Source organism: Achroia grisella, unplaced genomic scaffold (assembly GCF_030625045.1).
Source record: "Achroia grisella isolate CSIRO2021 unplaced genomic scaffold, CSIRO_AGI_Agris_v1 utg5633, whole genome shotgun sequence".
In the NCBI taxonomy this organism is placed as follows: domain Eukaryota; kingdom Metazoa; phylum Arthropoda; class Insecta; order Lepidoptera; family Pyralidae; genus Achroia; species Achroia grisella.
In genome coordinates this window covers 374,916-397,030 of record NW_026712943.1, presented here as the reverse complement: position 1 = coordinate 397,030, position 22,115 = coordinate 374,916, and the positions used below count along the sequence as shown (strand labels likewise).

Genomic DNA, 22,115 nt, shown 5'->3' with positions numbered 1-22,115 from the left:
CGTTTGCATCAACAATATACAGTTCCCGTAGAACTGGATATATGCAACAAAAATCACTTCACCCTTAACGTGTACTAAATAAATCTCAATTCACAATTATTCAGTGATACAGAGAATACCATAATTGTAATTGCGATGTTATCTATACATCTATACATATAAATAAAATTGGTGTCTGTTTGTACTATTGAAATAACCGCTTTTCACTACATGCATATGAATATAAATACGGTACATACCCAAAAATATAATTTTTTACAATTTTTGTCTGTCCATCTGTCTGTTTGTTCCGGTTAATCCCTGAAATGGCTGTACCGATTTTGACGGGACTTTTATTGGCCGGTAGCTGATGTAATAAGGAGTAATTTAGGCTACTATTATTTAAAAAAAAGTTAATTTCCATGCGGACGAAGTCGCGGTTGCAGCTAGTTATTAATGAAAATAATAAACCAGTAATTGACACGACGCCATCTAGTCCTTATAAATTATATATTCATATTAATATTGATTCCTATACTAGGCTGTGCGTGTCCTGCGAAAACCAGAATATGAATTTCTATCTTTATTATTTTAATTATTTTCTGTGTGGTGCAATAAAGAGTAACATAGGTATATAGAGAAAATAACCCTGGACGTACACGATCTAGTCCCAAGCTAAGCTCAACTTGTGTTATGGGCACTAGGTAACTACTTACACTATGTTATTTTGTAAATACATGTTTAATAAATATAGAAAACTCCCAGACCAATACAATAATCATACTCGTGAATACAATTATATGTACCGTGCGTGGAATCGAACCTGCGGCTATCGGAATCGATGCTAAACTGCCAGACAATCGACGCCTAAATAAAATTGCACAGTTCTAACAATTCAAGCACACAGTCTACCGAAAAACCAGTATATGTACTTACACCGCTATACGACTATTCTGATCTCTGTAGAATTTTCCTAGTCAGCTCGTTAACTACCTAGAAAAAAATTACTAAAATAGGAGGCAAATTGGATTACTTCCTTCCCTTGGGCACTACGAAATCGCATGCGTAACGTCCTGGCTTTTGTCTAAATGGTATTTCTTTACAATTCTGTGGCTCGATTTTTATTCCTCAAAAAGACTCTATGGTATAGTTAAAATATCGTACATAATTTCACAATGGAATACAGTACGTACATGGTATATAATTAGCACAGCTTGTATATATATACTAGCTGTGGCCGCGAAACAATAACCTTGACCAAATAAAAAAATAATAATAACAACCCAAAAAAATACAGCGACAAAAGTTACATCGTACTACCTTAAAAGAAATAGACGATTTTTCATGCAAACTTTCATCCCCTATTTTATTTCACACCCGTAAAGGTAAATTTTTTATAAAAATTGATTGTAATATTTATTTATATATAATCAACAGCCTAACAAAATTTTCAAGCTTCTAGCTAAAAAAATTACAACATTTTATGCAACCTCTCATCTCCCCTATCAACCCCTTACAACCCTTTTTCTTTATTTATATAATGAACAGCCTAAAAAAGCTTCAAAATGACGAAACTGTCGTACAACCTTTCATCTCCCTTTTCAACCCCTTACAACCCTTTTTCTTTATTTATATAATGAACAGCCTAAAAAAGCTTCAAAATGACGAAACTGTCGTACAACCTTTCATCTCCCTTTTCAACCCCTTACAACCCTTTTTCTTTATTTATATAATGAACAGCCTAAAAAAGCTTCAAAATGACGAAACTGTCGTACAACCTTTCATCTCCCTTTTCAACCCCTTACAACCCTTTTTCTTTATTTATATAATGAACAGCCTAAATAAGCTTCAAAATGACGAAACTGTCGTACAACCTTTCATCTCCCTTTTCAACCCCTTACAACCCTTTTTCTTTATTTATATAATGAACAGCCAAAAAAGCTTCAAAATGACGAAACTGTCGTACAACCTTTCATCTCCCTTTTCAACCCCTTACAACCCTTTTTTTTATTTATATAATGAACAGCCTAAATAAGCTTCAAAATGACGAAACTGTCGTACAACCTTTCATCTCACTTTTCAACCCCTTACAACCCTTTTTTTATTTATATAATGAACAGCCTAAAAAAGCTTCAAAATGACGAAACTGTCGTACAACCTTTCATCTCCCTTTTCAACCCCTTAAAACCCCTTCTCTTTATTGACATACAGAGTTACTTTCGCATTCATAATATTCGTATAAAAGATGAGTATTTGCACTTAATGAAACACTGCACTTTATTATTAATGTACTTTCCTATAATATGAGCAAAGCCAGTACAATATTTATCTATTTAAGGAAAAGAGGAATTGTGTCGAAAAGCGAAATATTACTTGCTGGAGCACCCGAGTGGCAAACGCTGCTAGAAATTCTTTATTCTCGAGAGTGCATTTATAAAGTACTAACTACTCGCCCCGGCTTCGCACGGGTGTACATGTGTTATACAATTAAACTTTCCTCTTGAATCAGTCTATCTACTAAAAAACCGCTTCAAAATCCGTTGCGTAGATTTAGAGATTTAAGCATACATAGGAACTAGGGACAGACAGCGACAGCGACTTTGTTTTATATTACACTACCTACTCGCCCGGCATCGCACGGGTATTGTATTATACATATAAACCTACCTCTTGAATCACTCTATCCACTAAAAAATCTGCTTCAAAAATCGTTGCGTAATTTTAAAGATTTAAGCGTACATAGGGATAGACAGCAGTAGCGACTTTGTTTTATACTGATTCGTATCAAATCGCTAAGCGATGCTTCATACAATAACAAATGCCTTCACATTTACATGGATGTCAGCGCTAACGCTCGCTAACCTGAGTACATATAATACCATCGTCGCAGCATTTCAATTTCCTGGATTCTTCTCAACTATTGTTCATCTGTGGCTGACTATTGTCCCAGCTTAAGCTATTGTACAACTGCTTACAGTCCGGAAGAGTATAAAGCAGGAATGTTATGGATAAGAAATATCGGATACGGATAGGTTTCGGATATCGGATACTGATACGGATGCGGATATTAAATTATTTCGGATTATCCGTTAGTTTCGGATAATTTCGGTTACGGATATTAATTTCTAAAAGAATTTCAAAAGGAAAATGCAAATAGCTAATAAAATGGTTACATTACATTACATTGGGAATTCATCCCCACACACTGGAACCTAAGTGGTCCCGAACAGTGCGGTTTCAGAGGAGTTTCCTCCCGCGTACACTTAGATTGTGGAATGAACTTCCTGCCGAGGTTTTCCCACGAGCCTACAGCATGGGGTTTTTCAAGAAGGGTATATTAAGGTTTCTTAAGGGTCGGCAACGCGCAAGTGATACCCCTGGTGTTTCAGGCGTTCATAGGCTACAGTAACCATTTACCATCAGATGGGACGTATGCTTGATTGCCACCATAGTATAAAAAAAAAACATAACGTGTAGGCTCCGCCCCTATCCGATATTGTCCGAAAGTTTTATTACGGATTCGGTTACGGTTACGAATATTTTTTTATATCGGATATCCGATAGATTCGGTTACGGTTACGGAGCTCCCTAACATCCCTGGTATAAAGCTATCTTATACTGGTTTTGTATGTATTTATAGAAACTGTTTTGTTACGATTATTATGTAGGCGATTCCCACATATAAATACACATTTTCATAAATTTATTTACAGTTATCTATATTTATTATTATTAAATAAAATATTAAATAATTGTACATAATAATAACAATAAATATTTGTAAATTACTGTAAATAAAATTTATGAAAATGTGTATTTATGTGTGGGAATCGCCTACATCCATAATTATTTTTTTATAGCGTTATATGTTGCGAATGTTTTATATTTTGTTCATATTTATTTGTAACTTTATTCTCAGTTAATTAGCTATTACATGGGCTGATGGGGTAACCTGACCTCTTATCATCCTCCATTGGTGCCCCGCCAGCGTACCCCGATAGCGCAGATGCACCATCACCATTCCATTATCATCCATAAAAAAAACATTGCCAGTAATGAGATTGTTAGTCTACATAACTAACAATCGCTTTACCCCATTCATAGCAATATTAGAAATGGGATATTCTTTTTTAACTATTTTAACGCTATTGACCGCAACTAGCATTTACAGCAACAGCAATTCAAACCTGTAGAAGGACTTATGGAGCGGCTGAAGGCCTTCTCATGCCTTACGGATACGACTTTAGTCTGAAGGCACCGTTAAGTGTTCGAACCGTGGCCTAGGCCGTATTTCAAATCCCTTTGGAAATGGAAATTGTGTGTATTTATTTATTTTTTCATGAATAAATGGTTGAACGTAACAAAAACATAATAAAAAATTAGGACATATATATGCATCGTAGGTATCTTTTAACTCAAAAACAAGGTAAAGCGCAGGTGGAAGCTAGCATAACTATGTAAATATATATTTACTATGTAATACTAAACTATGTAAATATTTATTTATATATATAGCAGATATAATAATAATAATACTCCAGGTAGTCCCAAGCTAGCGAGTTTGATTTTTTTTGTAATTGTTCTAAGTGTGTGTATGTATGTGTATATGTGTAAATGTAATAATGGTTGTCAATAAATGTTTTTCTTCTTCTTCTTCTTCTTCAAGCTAAGTAGGCCTTGTGTTATGGCTATTAGATAACTGATATAATGCTTAAATTAATTTTTACTGTCAATATAATATATACGCAATATATATGGGACTGAGTGGTGTTACATATGAATGTGGATGGTTATAAGGACAGAGGAAGGCCGAAAAAGAGATGGATGGACTGTGTGAAAGATGATATGGTAAGAAAGGAAGTAAATAACGCGATGCGCAGTCATCGCGTTATGCAGGATATAACAGGGATATAACAGGGATGAATGGAAGCGAAAAACATATTACGCCGACCACAAATAAATGGGATAAGGAAGAAGGAGATGATGATGATGATGATATATGGGACTTTGAACCCGTTGCCATTGGAAGTAAAGCAGTATGCTAAACCGCTAGACCATCGAGGCGGTTAAAATACCGATATCTTCCTTCTTATAATGATACAATAGTTTATATTTAGTTAACAATATTCTCTCTAATAGCAAATTATAGAAAATGCTATTTCCTCCCTATATAGCAAAGGAAGATAGGTAAAGTGATCGATTACTAATAGAAGTTCCCGCGACAGATTGATTTACAGACGACGATGTAGTAATCAATCAATAATACACGGCCTCGGTGGTCCAGCGGTTCAGTATATCGCCATACTTCCGATGGGTCAAGGGCTCACGGGTGACATTCCTCGCACACTTCAAACATTTGTATTCAAGTATGATTGTTTGTTGGTCTGCTTTCTATGTATATATTAAAAAAAAAAACGAGTCTATGTTTTTATTATAAGATGTCCCGAGAACCCGCACGCAACTTAGCTTGAAACTAGATGGCGCTGTGTGATGTTATATGTACTGAGATATTATTATTTTAATTGGCTGGCAAGCGAGTCAGAGAGGTTGAAGAGTAATCGTCTATCATGGTATGGACATGTAATGCGTAGGAACGAGGATAATATTTTAAGAAAGATGTTACAAATGAATGTGGATGGTTATAAGGGTAGAGGAAGGCCAAAAAAGAGATGGATGGACTGTGTGAAAGATGATATGGTAAGAAAGGAAGTAAATAACGCGATGACTGCGAACAGGGATGAATGGAAGCGAAAAACATATTACGCCGACCCCAAATAAATGGGATAAGGATGAAGCAGATGATGATGATGGCTGGCAAGCGAGTATTCCTTACCAAGGTAGATCATAACCCTTGAGATCCTTTTTGTCCATACATTCATCTTTTATTCACACGGCTATACAACTTCTAAAGTAATTGTATATTTTTTTTTAAGTGATACCAATTATAGTATGGTACTTGAATTAATAATAACGTTTTGTGTAATTTATTTCCAAATAATGTTTTCAAATATATTAATTGAAGTATTGTCCATCGCTGGTCAGTACTTTCTCAAATTTTTCTGGCTATTTTCAGATGTGATCTCGATAAAACGACTCGTCATTTGCGGCAATCCAATCATTCATCGACCCAATTTTGCAATTGTTCATATCTAGTGAACTTCTGCTGGGACAGACTATGTGTTATCGAATGGAATTGGAATAAGTAATAGTCCGAATGAGCAATGTTAGGAGAATACGGCGGGAGTGGTAGGACTTACCATTTCATGAGTTTCTAGGTAAACTAACGCCGGTTTTGCAACATGTAGGACATTTCAGCCGCTTATGAATGTCATTTTTTGGTATTATATAGTTCAATTCAATGCAAAACATCGTTATTCATGTAGGTCTATTACAGACTCTTATGATATGTCAAATCTACCATCAGTTCGGAATGATATCTACATGGGGATAAATGACAAGAAATTCAGCTCGTAAATTTTTCAAATAATAGTACAACGTGTTTATAATAATACACAGTCATTAAAATTCAAATTTGGGAGAATAGATTGACCACCGGCATATGCTATCGCAAAGAACAAAAAATTTGATCAGTGTTCACAACCTGAACAGACCTGTCCCCATAAGCAGCACCCGTTCACGAGTATGACGGATGAGCCAGCCATCATTGCACTCAACCATATTTGAGGGAGTAGTTTGTTCTATCTCTATATCCAAATAGAAATAGTTTTTATTCAAATAAACTTAATAAAAGCACTTTTAAATAATCACATAATTTTATTCTACCACTCATTCAGAACGCAGACTCATCACGAGAAGAATGAGCATGAAACTTGTGTGTTGTTCTTGTAAATAAATGTTGTTTTAAGCAGATCTACATTACCAAGGCATGCGACAATCAACATAGAAACCGCTACTTAACGCTTTACTTAATCTTTTTTCAATCACATAACATTGTCAGCGCTATGAATTTTATTTCGCTTTAACTTCCTTATTATACAATACCTATATTATCATTACGTCTTTGTAAGTAACCAACTATCTGGAATGGCTTAACCATAGACTATTTGATTCGGACATTTGCCGACCGCTGTCCGTCAGAGGCTATATTTGTAATCCAAAGATTACAATCTTTGGATTACAAATATCAAAGCCTCTCGTAACCGGCGTACTGAGGAATGTCAAATTGGAAGTAATGGACGAATTGTAAAAGAAATTGAAAACAGATACAGAAAAATATTAGGAATTTATATAGCTACGTTATAAGTGGTAAAACGTAAACCACTGCTCGCCGTCGATAGGGAATTCTTCTCCACACGCCGGAACCTAAGTGGTCTCGGACAGTGCGGTTTTAAAGGAGTTTACTCCCGCGTACAATTAGATTGTGAAAAGAACTACGTGCCGAGGTTTTCTCGAGAGACTACAGCATGGGGTTTTTCAAGAACGGTATATTAAGGTTTCTTAATGATCGGCAACGCGCATGAGATACCCCTGGTGTTCAGGCGTCCATAGGCTACAGTAACCGTTTACTATCAGATGGGCCGTATGCTTGTTTGCCACCTACGTGATATAAAAACCAAGCTAACAGCCGGAGATAATGTTTATAATAGTGAATTAGTTTCCCAAAGAAGGATTGTAGAGAACTTTATAATAATTATAACTATATTTAACTTTCATCGAACACTGATTAGACTATATGCTTTCAACAAAAATGTATTAGCATATGCTAAAAACATTTTATAAAAGAGTCTCTCTTATTGAAAACGGGTTATAATCGGATATTCTCCGTTTTTGTTAGAACCGGGGCAAATCAAATTGTTTGCGAATTTGTTTGTGGCACGCACTTTCATGAACGTTAAGTTTATGACAGTTTATGGCAATCAAACTCGATTCCCTTTTGAATGTTTAGACGTAAACATTTAAATTTAAGAAGATTAGCTTGAGGAAATATTTTATTTAACAAATTCATCAACGTACAAAAGAATAAATAATATATTGTATATAATAACATGGCTTGGTTTGATATATATGAATTATTTATATTTACGTAGACTTTTTAATTCATTAATCCACAAATATCATGTTTAATAAAAATAATACTGGAAGCAAACATTTTGTATAATAGATCAGTGGGAATGACATTTGAATACTATGTACATAGCACTGTAATATAACTACTGGGTTAAATTAAGCTTGGATTATTGAAACCACTAAAGGTTTGATCTTAATCTTTTTGACCTTATATAAATCAGATTATAAAGTTAGGTTATCCATGGAATAAAACGTGATTATTTAAAGCTATATTATATACTACAGTGTGCTATCTATATTATGTTTATAATTAAAAAAAATAATATACGTAACCGAAATTATCCGAAACTAACGGATAATCCGAAATAAATTCATATCCGCATCCGTATCCGTATCCGGTATAATAATCATTTCTATATCCGAAACCTATCCGCATCCGAAATTTCATATCCATAACATCCCTGCTTCTAATAAAGACCCTGAGAAGGAATGTGACACCTAAGGTACAGGTGGCACAATTATACTGCTAGAGATATTCAGTCGATATACAGCAGTAAATATAATTTAATCTGAATTTCATCACAGTTGCACGTTAAAAGACTGTTACTTAGCATCAAGAATAGTTTTATATGTGATAGATTACACTTATTATTCTCAAATCAATGTACCTATATGTTTAAATATATTTACACAACCTAAGATTGCAATATAAAGTTTTTTTTATATTTTATTTTACATATTAGTTAATACATATAATAAGTAATCTAAATATATATAACTCAAACATGACTGACGTAGTGATCTATCAAAGCACAGCCCAAACCACTGGACGGATCAGGCTGAAATTTGGCAAGCAGGTAGATGTTATGACGTAGGCATCTCCTAGGAAAGGCTTTTGATAAATTCCACCCCTAAGGGGATAAATTAGCGCGAGCGAAGCAGCGGGCAAAAGTTAGCATAATATAAGAACATAAGGACATAAATAAGAATAACAATAGGATGTAAATCTTAGTATTGTTATAAAAAGTTATTATTATTATATAATGAAAATAATTGTAGCAATTTTTCTGATGTAGCCTTTATAAAAGGCGTCTGCTTGGGTACAGTTTCACCGTATAATTGCTTGCCACCAAAGTATTATAAAAAAAACCTTCAAGCTGTGTCTAGTTTGAATGACAAGAAATTACAGAAGAGGCATGAGAAAGTCCTCCGAAATGGCAATAGATGTACGGTTATCACCGCCACATGATAACAAACAGAGTTTAAAAGAGCAACACGCAAGTTTCTTGCTCGTTCTTCTTGTGATGAGACAGCTTTCCGAATGAGCGGTAGATTTAAAAAATGTAATGACTGTTCAAAAGTGCTTCAATGTAAGTTTATTTGAATAAATGATTTTCTATTCTATTCTTTATGTCCGTAGTGCTGTTCATGTAGAAAAATAGGTATTATTAGGTGGGCTGTTACATTGTTTGTTTTTCATTCATCATTCATCAATTCATCATTGCCTTGCCTTTATCCTATTATTTGGGGTCGGCGCAGTACGTCATTCTTTTCCACTGCTCTCTATAGGCCGTCATATCTGAGCATACTCTTCTTTTATTCATATCATTTTTCACACAGAAAGTTTGCTTTTCTAATTACTTTTATACATTTAGTTTCATATGTTTTTGTAAAATATAAACGGTAGAGAAAAATATTAATACAAAAAAGCGGCTAAAATATTCTACATGAGTAAATGATTTTTATTTGATTTGATTTGTATGCTGTAAATTTGGACAAAAAATATAATACTAAAATCGTACATTTATAAATTATCAAATATAAGTTTTGTATCTATTACAATAGAGTTCAAATCCAATACTAACTATATATACGGACATTATAATTCCCTGTCCATTCAATTTTATCCCTACACATCTTTACATGGGTAAGGGTTTGTGAACTGCGAAAATTGAAACTCTTTTGCTTGATTTAAGACACGTTATATGTTAATCTGTTGTCCTCAAACAAACCTACAAATCTAAAATAATGTAACTACTTACGTAATAATAATAACTAGCTGTACCCGCAGTTTCAATTGCATGTAATTTGTAGTTGTTCCCGCGAATTTATCCGCGTGGAATAGTATCCTTGACTAAATAAATAAATAATATTTAATAATGTTACCCAATAAATAAAAAAAAAGTTTCATCGTTCTGGCTTCAAACAAAAACAAAACTATTTTCGAATAAATACTAAGTTAAATGAAAGTAATATTAGTGTAGTAATATATATATTGTACAATTTTTTTATAATTAAAAACTATTACAGCAATGTTGCCGACAGAGAGCGCAGTACTAAAACAAAATTATAAAAGAATAAATGTTTTCGTTGATTTTTATACAATTACGTAGGTAGTTCTTAAGACGTTTATTACACGTTACGTGTAGATTATAAATATGGTATATTCAATAATATATATATAAAATTAAAAACAATTGCTATTAAGGTAACAATATAGTTGTAATTATAAACCAATTTAAAAATATTGAACGTGGTATATATCTATAATTAGTATTAATTTGTCTTTATCCAAAGTTTACTGTAATTTCACAGGCAATAGTTTACAAATAGTTAAATAGTTTACAAAGCGGGTGGCTGCTAAAATTGGTGAAACAGAACAGAGGTGTCCGTCTAACTCTGTCAAAGTCTGCCGTGGTACAAATAATCATACTAATATTATAAAGAGTAAAAGTTTCTTTGTTTGTTTGTATTGAATAGGCTCCGAAACTACTGCACCGATGGCAATGATCTTGAAAAACTACGCGGACTTTGATGCGCTTTTGTTTAAAAGACAGAATAGATAGTGACTCAAGAGGAAGGTTTAGGATATATAATGTCCCACTACTGAACACGGATCTTTAAACGAGCGATTACCTATATGTTCTATGTCCACGCGGGCGAAGCCGAAGGCGGATAGCTAGTAATATATAAAACCCTAATCTGCTTAGACAGCAGAATGGAGTTTACAAAAATTATTAAATGTTTTCTGTAATTATAACAGTCTCTAAATTAGAATTGCTTATAAGATTTTCGTAACACCAAACCATAGCGAGTTTTAAATTGATCTGTACGCCATCTAGTACGTCAACGTGGAAGCATTTGGAAAATTTTATTTCTGTTATTTTAATTGTATTAAAGACTTGTATACATTAATATAAAAGGCTTGTAAAACATTTCTATTAAGAAAGTCGTATCTTTCGAATGCCGGAATTTATAAGGCGTAGCAACCCACCTGTGTAGACAGATAATTTAGAGGATCCAGTCTTCGGAGCACCCCCATAATTAACGACACTCGGAAAACTGATGCTGCAGCATGTCCTAATAATTATATGGGATGTTCCACAATATTACTGAATGGAGACGTGATGTCACTTCATGAATATATATAATAGATAAATTTAAACTGCGTGTCTCGTATCTATTCAGAGTTTCAAACGTTTAATCTGGTTAAATTATTTTCTGGTCTCATTATTAAGGACGAAATTAATAATCATTTTTCATTGAATGTCTTTTTGAAATCAGATATGTATTAGTCACATTATTTTTAGTTTGTTAGCTTATTTCTGTTATAGACTTCAAATATAAATATTTTTTCTCAATTAACAAAGTTTAGATAATTAAGACAATTATATAAATGCCAACCAATGGCGCTGTATCAGACATATTTAAATATATTTTTATACCATAAATTTTGACACTAAAGCCAACTATAAAACATGTAATCAACGCCATCTTTCATGTTGTTATTGAACTGTCTACCCTCCCGTGCTTCGCGTAGACACAATGTAAGTATACACGGTCTCTGGATACTTATGCCGGGCAATGGGGTTTTATACACTACTAGCTACTTGCCCGGCTTCGCTCTTGAATCACTCTATCTATTAAAAAACAGCTTCAAAATTTGTTGGGTAATTTTAAAGATTTAAGTATACATAAAGGATGGACAGACAGCGACAGCGACTTTGTTTTATACTATGTAATGATACCACATAATATTTTATATATATTTTTTTAATGGGTGGTAATTGTACATCCGCGTGGCAATTTCACTATGTTTCAGTCACAAACTTAAATTTAAGCATTGAAATAGCGGGTAAAATTATTTGTTTTACACAAAAATAATTTAACTTAAAATTTAAGCGTTAATATACTTTTAATGAAAATGGAATGCAAACAAGAAACAGAAGGTCAACGTTATTATTCTATATGCGATAGTTTACTAATCTCGATCATTGTAATTTCTATGACTTACTCGTTGGTGACTATACAACTTGATTGTGAAAGTATGCAACATAAACTGCACGAGGTAGAATATAGTAATATAAGAATAATATCAAAAATCTCAATCTCAATCTCAAAAGTACTATACTTGCTTACAAAATAAAGACGCTTTTCAAGCGACAGCACTTAAATAAAATTTATAAAGAAAAAAAAACACTTATTGTGACGTAACTATAATAGATAGACATACGCCGTCGCGACACTTTTTGTAGATAATGATGTGCTCTGCAAAGTTGTACTACATAATTTTGTTCTAACATCAATAGTTTTCGCAGCGCATACGGTGTTAGGTAATTTTTGTGTAATTTTTTTACACCTTGGGTTACATTATTGGAGATTTGGTAAGGATCCCTAATGTTTTTGGATATATAATATAGCCTATGACACTCAGGGATAGTGTAGCTTCCAAATGGTGAAATTATTTTTCAAAGCGGTCCAGTAGTTTCGGAGCCTATTCAATACAAACAAACAAACATGCAAACTTTTCCTCTTTGTAATATTAGTGTGATAAGTATCTGTAATTAATAAAAATTACTATAAGTATTGGGATTTCACATAATTTAAAGAAATAAATAAGACAAGTGTATTTTATAAAACACATATTTTTCCGTTTAACGTATTTTGAGCGGAGATGTATGAACAATGATATTTCATTTATGCAAATATTTCATTCGTGATCTGTGTATTTTATTCATAACGCGAAAGTCAAAGCTAATCTCATTTTCTGAGTAATGATAAAATTAATGCTTTGATGTTAAATACTAAATTGTTACATAATTAAATGAGCCAGTTTAAAAGCCTGTCACTGGCAAAATGCTGCCTACAATTTTTCTTAATGCATTAGTATATATATATATGTATAGGTAGAGAGGTAGAGTATACATAGAGAGGTAGAGTATATAGGTAGAGGTAGATTTGAGTTCTTTTCGTAGGTACTTCTGATTAATAATAATAATAATAATATAAGTACCGTAATTTAAATATAGTCGCATGTTGCTATGGGATTGAATTTTGCATTGCATATATTGCTATTTCCCTACAGAAATACGTCTGATGGAGGTATTATTTACTCGGGCAACTTAGGCAGACTTCCACTTCAATTAGACAGATTAAATTCAAGAGTTCCAAAATCTTTTTTTACTATTATATGAGTAACAATAGTAATAGACTTACGAGAAATTGTATTTTATGAGTATATAATAATTGATACACTTCAAAAGATTAAAAAAAATAGACAATAATTTCTGTGTAAGCCCTTGTTTAAGCGCCTACGCGCGATTAATAGCAAATTGGACGTTGCGTGATTTTATTCTTGAGTGTTATTTAGTAACAATAATATTTTTTCTAATTGTCTTCATAGTACAGTACTTGCTATGGTAAGCATATAAATTATCTGTTATATCGTTTTTTAAAAAAAAAACATTGTTTATTTATAATATATACTATGAATGTTTTGATGTCAGGATTAAGGATATTTTAAGTTGTTACGTATAGCTCGTCATATATAGAAGAATACGCAAAGTTTTATATTTATATATATGTATATTTCAAATATTTTTGTTCGTTAAAGCAACAATTATAATTTAATATAATAATGTATGTAATTTTGGATGTGGAAGTTACTGATTCTAACCTTAGTATACCTAGTCTCCTTTCCATCCAACGTCATCTATTATGAAATTAGTGAAATTAAATAAAACTTATATGAAGATTTAAGATTATCTAAATTGTTAGAGTCTTCACCGAATAATGGTATCCGAATGATTAAATTCAATATTAATAAAGACATTAATAAAAAACATTAATTATGTATTTTAGCCGCTTATGAACATCATGTTTTTTGTAATTATTCCTTCCCTGCCGTCCAGTATACAATTCAATTGAGAAGAACTGCCAAGAAACTCTAGTGAAATACTTTTTTTAAGCCAGTTTATTTACATTTTATGCTTTTATTGGTGCCTCTTTATAACATTCAATAAAAATACTGTGCGTGAACAACTATTTCCATATAAGTGCGTGATTTAAGTAATCGTTTTACTCAGTAAATATGACTTAACACATGTTTTAAATTAATTATTAGTTGTAAATATTAAAATTAATAAATATAAAGACGGAGATATATTAAAAGGCATACTAATGGAGTCCTGTCGTTTTATCTTCACGGGCAAGCCTTGAGAGGGGAACTACTTTGATCCCATTCTGATTAATTATGAGGGTCTTTGATGTATATTAACCACCGCATTTCGCATAATTAATTTGCCTAATATGATGACCTTTCTAATATGAAAAGATCGCGGTGAATTGTTAATAAATCATTTTCGTTCGTTCTTGTTCGTATATTATTGGATGTAGTAATAATATAATGTTTAATAATAGATGCAATATTTAACAAACAATAAAGTCATTTTATCTTTGTTTTCTAATAACTTTAGCAGCGCCACGGGCTACTAAAATTAGTACCAGCATGAAATATACGGCCTATGTCTTATTCTGAAAGTTCCATTAAAATCAATTCAGTTTTAGCGTGAAAGAACAAAAACTATTATATTTTGGTGCCTTGAACCATTAGCAAGTTTTCAGTTTTCTAATAACAAACTCCGTTCTCTGTTTTATTACTAGCTACTATGACCTCAATAGTCTAGCGGTTTAACACACCTACTTCCAATGGCCGCGGGTTCGATTCCTCGTAGTATACAAATATTTATGTTAATGAGTGTGATTGTTCGTATTGGTCGGGGTTTTATCTATTTATAATATGTACGTATTTTTCTTTTTATGGAAAAAGAAATGCATTTATATTACTTTTTTTCAACTATCTAGTACCCGTAACATAAGCACTGCTTAGCTTGAAGCGCTTGAGACTAGATGGCGCTCTGTAAATTGTATATTACTCTGATAATACTAGTAGTTGTCTAAAATTAATATTTGAAGAGGCAGATCCCTTGCGGAGTCGTTAAAGGATTATAAGAGAGTGTTTTGCCGAAATAGTAATATCAATTTGTTCTAAAACATTATATGTGCTACCACAGTCACAATTTCAGTTCCGATCCACAAACCGATCACAATGCAACATGGGTCGGGGTAAAGGCAATCGTGTCGTTGTTGAATGATTTTAACCACTACCTTAATTAACCGGAAACTGCCTCGAGGCTAACAGATCGGTCTTTGCTCTGAATTTGAAAATACGATTATCTTCTATACTGGTAATCCCCTCCGATCGATCCCCCGTCCAATTCAAACGGGGATCGATATTACGACGGCCTAAGCCGAAGTTCGAACCCCTAGTAACCCTCAGACTAAAGTCGTATCCGTCAGGCAGGAGTTGGCCTTCAGCCGCTCTATAAGTCCTTCCGCGCGTTTGGAGTGCCATCTGCACTCGCCCCCTAACGTCCGGTGAAGCTGTAAAGGCCAGCTGCAATCAATTTCATGAATAAAAATCTTTGTATCGTGCGAGGAATCGAACCCGCGACCATCGGAACTAAGACAGTGTGTCACACCGCTACACTGTCGAGGTCTACTAAAATATTAACTATCCGTCACTATTATTGCTTATAATCCAAATTTACTTAATCATATTTAGTTGACTCAATTCCTGGAAGTACTGTTTGTACAAAGTAAATTACAACTGAAATGAAGTTCAACTTTATTAGATAGGCCGCCAGCACTACTATTACCATGCTAAAAAAACTTTCTTCTACAGCTGTTATTAAATTGCATATGGAGAGAATTTTTTGTATTAAATATCGATTTAAATAAATTATACTCTCAGGGTCTGTGACATTGATATAATTCTATTATTATGCTGCTCACACCCCGGCGTTCTAGGTGGGTACGTGATATGCAAGCGGTATTAGATGAAAGATTTAACCTAACCCTTGGAAATTCAGCAAGTGTCATGTAATGATCTACAAGTTTATTACGTGTACATTACCCGAACTTCGATCTATCTTAATAATAGCAGTCCCAGGGGGGAATGTGATTGTGTAATGTGGACTGTTGTACCCATTACTAGCAATGTACTATGTCAGGTTGACCTCCACGCGGTTCCCCCTGGACACCATCGTGTTAAATTCCTGGTAAATTTGTCACGATGGGCTAACTGACCTGACCTCATGTTCATCTTGTCATCCTCCACTGGTGCCCCGGCAACGTAAACCATTAGCGCAGGCGGGTGCACCATTCCATTATCATCCATAAAAAAAAATAGTAATCCCACGGTTTAATAGTGTTCTTTTTTAAACCTTCGTAATCAGAGAATAATGATAATTATTGTTCAATTGGTTTATTTTTAAATAATAATAATTTATACCAAATTCATGACAATATCTATACATCTATACATATAAATAAAATTGGAGCGTCTGTTTGTAATGTTTTTTACTACATGCATATGAATATAAATACGGTATATCAAAATATGTTTTTTTACAATTTTTGTCTGTCTATCTGTTTGTTCCGGAAAATCTCTGAAATGGCTAGATAGATTTTGATGAGAAATTGGCAGGTAGCTGATGTAATTAGGAGTAGCTTAGGCTACTTATATTTTAGAAAAAATCTTTTATTTTAGAATCATAAAGTTAAATTCCACGCGGACGAAGTCGCGGGTACAGCTAGTCGTCAGTCGTAAAGATTGAATATACGAATATGTCTGTGGAAAATTGTATTTAATTAAAAAAAAATACAACAGTAACAACTGTTGTAGTATTTTCTATACTAATTTGAATCTTTTTATTGTTCACAGTACATCGGAACTATGGACGTGCCGCGACCCTCCAGTCGCGTTGAAATCGTCGCTGCCATGCGTCGTGTTCGAGTAAGTACTATAAATTATTTTTCATTTTTTATTTAATATTTTACGGCTCTGGATACAAGTCCTTTTTAGCCCAACATAAAATACAAACAACCGACCGTGTTGCCGATCCCAGCACAGAAAAAAATGTAGATAAAAAGTAAATTATAAATGATTTTTTATATAACACTAGCAACCCGCACTTCGCACTAGCTAGACTTCGCACTAGCCCAACATTTGTTTAACTTTTAAACTATTCGATACATTTTAGTAAGTAAACATCTTTAACATTATATTTTGTCGCATGGGCCCAATATTTAACTTTTAAACTATTCGACACGTTTTAGTTAGTAAAAACAGTTTCGCAAATGCATTATTTTAGTAAAATATTACAATAAGTTAACCTTAAAAGATATATACGCATACTTTATTTTAAACCTTTAAAAAGACAACAATATCTTTATACATATTTTTTACGTAACCTTAACCATTTACGCAGGGGGAAAGGGTATCGTTAGTAAAGTGGAGTAATTACCCCATTGCTAGGAATGTACCATGTTAGGTTGACCTCCACGCGGTTCCCCCTGGAAACCATCGTGATAAATTCTTAGTGAATTTGTCACGATGGACTAACTGACCTGATTCATACTCATCTTATCATCCTCCACTGGTGCCCCGCCAGCGTAAACCGTTTGCGCAGACGGGTGCACCATTCCATTATCCTCCACAAAAAAACCATTACGCATATGAAGCATTCGATACGAATATAATATTTCCATTGCTGCTCTGCTCCTACTGGTCATATCCTATTGTTATACAGCCCTCGAGGGCAATATACCCTTATAAGATAGATAGACTTTTTAAAATTGGTTCAGTAGATGATTGTGATTATAAGTTGAATGTAGGTTAGATTTGATTACAATTTTTAAGGTCTATACAGACCCTATAAGAATAATATAAGAATATAAATTCTCATTGTCAAACACAATCTACTAATATTTTTTAATAATAAATTGTATTTTAAAAATGAAGTAACAATAACAGAACAATAGAAAAACAGTTTAATGAATGTACAAAATATAATAGGAATATAAAAATTGCGTCCTGCGCACTTGGCTCACTATTGTTGCGAGCCCGTCAAGTTTCTGTTATTACTTTCCAAGATTCTACAGCCGAGATAATCTGCGAGATTATGAGGCTCTTAATAATTAAGTAAAATGACAATGATACGGTAGTCATAAAGGAAGCTACTCACAATTAACTAAAATGTATGCGTTATATGCCACCCTTTGTAATATACCAACCACTTAAAATCCACATGTTACACCTGTGTATATTTTCTTATGGATGACTAGCTGCATCGCGAGTTCGTCCACGTGGAATTAAACTATGTTTTTCTAAATTACAAGTAGCCTAAGTTACTCCTTATTACATAAGCTATCTGTCAAAAAAGTCCCGTCAAAATCGGTCCAGCCACTTCAGAGATTAGCCGGAACAAACAGACAGACAGACAAAAATTGTAAAAAAATATATTTTGGTGTATCTACAGTATTTTTATTCATATGCATGCAGTAAAAAACGTTTATTTCGCCGTTTTTTACTGCATGCATATGAATATAAATTAAATAAAATATTACAAACAGACACTCCAATTTTATATATATGTATAGATGTATAGATAATAGAATGGTGGACACGTCAGCTCTAACGGTTTACACTGGCGGGGCACCAGTGGACAATGACAAGATGAAGATGAGGTCTGATCAGTTAACCAGTCGTGGCATATTCACCTGGAATTTAACTTGATGGTTTCGAAGGGGAACCACGTGCAGGTCAGTCCGACATGGTACATTTTAAGCAAAAGGGTGAACAGGCCCCTCCTTCAACCTGTGAAAATTAACTTACAGTGCTATAATAGGATCTCTAAAACTGTAATAAGTAAATATAATTATACCTTCACGTCTTAAACCCAGATGGTGTAGCCAGAGGATTTTTTATTAGGTTTTCTGGGCTATAGCCAGGTAATTGGACCTGTAGCACTGCGACCTACATAGAGCTATTGTACTGGGCCTTTTTCAGAGTCCACCACCTAAACCCATCAGAGACAAGAATTGAAGGATTTTCTTAGGAGCGATGGTTTTTATCTCCTCGTGATAGAGTGTACTTTCCAAAAGATACTACGTTTGTACATGAGTGGGCTACAGCCATATAGGATGTGTAGTGGCGTATTCTCTTTAGTTTGGCAAAAACTGCAGATTTTTCCAATCAAGGTATCTTACTGTTTAAGTTGTCGGGAACTTAAAACTTGTCATGCTTACACTTCGCTATTTATATTTAAAAACTTATTAGCCCGTTTACCGTTTTTCTACTATTATAACTAGCTATTAGTGTAATTATTAAAAGCATACTGACGTGATGATCAGATTTGATATCACTGCCTTCGGAGTCTAAGTCGGCGCAATAAACAATTAGTCCATGATACTTTCAGTCTAACTAAATGTATGAGATTTTTTTAAAGGATGATAATGGAATGTTGCACCCGCCTGTGCTAACGGTTTACGCTGGCGGGGCACCAGTGGAGGATGATAAGATGAACATGAAGTCAGATCAGTTAGCCCATCGTGACAAATTCACTGGAAATGTATCACGATGGTGATACATGAGGAGGAACCGCGTGGAGGTCGATCTGACATGGTACATTGCAATGGGATCTTTAGTCCACATTGCTAACAATCCCCTTTCCCCCCAATATATACGTGGTTATGTTGACGTGTTGATATACAGAACGAGTGATATTAATAAAAGATTGAATATATGACGGTGTATATAATATCAGAATTAAAAATAACAAATAATAATTATTGTAACAACATATTAAATCAGTCATTAGCAAGTGAATGAATTTGACATTTTGGCAATATACTTTTTATTAACTGTGTTTGTTTTACATGGCTAGTTATTGCAAGGAGGTTGGTAGCCTACATTTATTATTTATCAAAATAGCTTAATTAATTTAATTATTAATATCATAGAAAATAAACAAGAAAGCGGCAAGCAATAGACTAATTTGTGAGATGATTTAAAATGTTCAAAACGTTAAGTTTACTTTCAATGTTCGAAGGTAAACTAATTTGTTAACGTCAACTCTGCGATGTGAACTTTCCTGAAACTGACTTCTGTGGCACCCTCTGGAGACATTTTGTTCACAATTTCCCTGTAACATGAAAAGGATAGGATGAGTTTTGTAAGCCGATGAGATTAATTTCAAGACGCGGCTTACAGGAAAGCTGTGTAAAACGTAGGTGAGACAACAAATGCGAAAAAAAGTCAAATTCATATTGATATAAGACATTTTATACCGCTTAACAATCATAATAGCACAGGACAATTCATACAGCGCCATCTAGTCACAAGGTAGCAGAATTAGTGTTACTGATAATAATAATAATAATAATAATCTCAGGACAATTCACACAGCGCCATCTAGTCCCAAGTTAAGCTATATAAAGCTTGTGTTACGGGTACTAGATAACTGATACAAATACATAGATATTTTTTTTTCGTAAATACATACATATTATACATAGAAAATACCCAGACCGATACAAACAATTATACTCATGAATACAAATGTTTGTGCCGTGCGAGGAATCGAACTCGCGACCATCGGACGTAAAGCGGTGTGCTAGACCGCTAGACCACCGAGGTCGTCAATAATAATAATACATGGATACATTTTTTTGTAAATACTTAATATACATAAAAACACCTAGAAGAATACAAACAATCATATTAATGAATACAAATTATATATACGACCTTTTTCCTCCCTCTATTTATTCTCCAATCATAATAATTACAAACTGAAATAACTCGACTCTGGCACTTACAAAAAGTAACAATAGTCCCAATCGTCCTATCAACTATAGTTCTCATACCGAAACAGATACATCAGTCAATAAATACCCTGAACTTGCCCCCTAGTATATACTGCCAACTACAGAAGGCTGTAGTTCAAAACACATGCCGCGTTAGAAAATTTCTACAAACAGATTAGGCCAACATTTATATTATAGCACAGATAACATAAGATTACGTATATAGTATATTCACCTAAAAATAGAACATTGTTGTGTACTTGGCTTAGGCCCGTACATACCAAGATTACCTGCGAAAGTCGAGAGGAAATAATAAATATAAAAAAAATAATAATAAAGATATTGCAATACCAAACACACATACAGAAAAAATTGCTATATATACTGATTTGCCAATAGAACTAAAAATACAATGGCAGGTAGAAAACAGTAAAAACTCCCAATTATTATCTCGTAATAATAATTGGGAGTTTTCACTGTTTTCTGTTTTAGTTTTTGTGGACGACACAGGTATTATCCCAGCATCCCTACACACTAGCCCCAAGATATTACAACTTCACCCACTTACTTTCATCCTTCTCCAAAAAGCTGTAATATTAAACACTTGTAGAATAGTCCGCAAATTTTTGTCTTCCACTTAAAAATTATCCATCCTCATCATTCATCATTTATACTATCATTGTTCGATGATTTTTACCCGCAATGATCAGTCTATTACCCCATCAAAGGGAGATATATATATATATAAAGAAATAATAATAATTTTTATAAATTCATCTTGCTTTATCAAGTGTTCCAACATTTTTCCTTATCTATTTTCTATAGTATTCAATATGTAGTACTCAATACCTTCTTCCTTTCGCTCAGTGTAATACTTCTTCATTTCTTACTGTTTGTATTTTGGATGTAAATTTGAAAAGTTTGTAAACAAAAAGGCGTATAAAAGTGTCGAATGTAGGGTCAGTGAACAAAACAAACGAATGACTTTAAAAACGTATCCCGAAAAGATCAATAGACGCTCGCTGGTCAGAATTAGAGTGTTTATTATCACATAAGCGAAGCGTGGCCCGTGCCCCTCAAAATGGGACCGATTATGTTACATTGAAATATGAATATGA

The 22,115-nt window shown here is 33.5% G+C and overlaps 1 protein-coding gene across 1 annotated transcript in view; it reads left to right on the top strand.

Moving 5' to 3' along the window:
- The window catches only part of LOC131848577 (dystrophin-like protein 1), a 273,072-nt gene that overhangs the window by 136,475 nt on the left and 114,482 nt on the right, over window positions 1-22,115 (top strand). Inside the window, exon 3 of the mRNA XM_059198494.1 lies at window positions 17,072-17,143. Coding sequence (XP_059054477.1) covers window positions 17,072-17,143 — 72 coding nt within the window. The remainder of the gene's footprint in view (window positions 1-17,071; window positions 17,144-22,115) is intronic.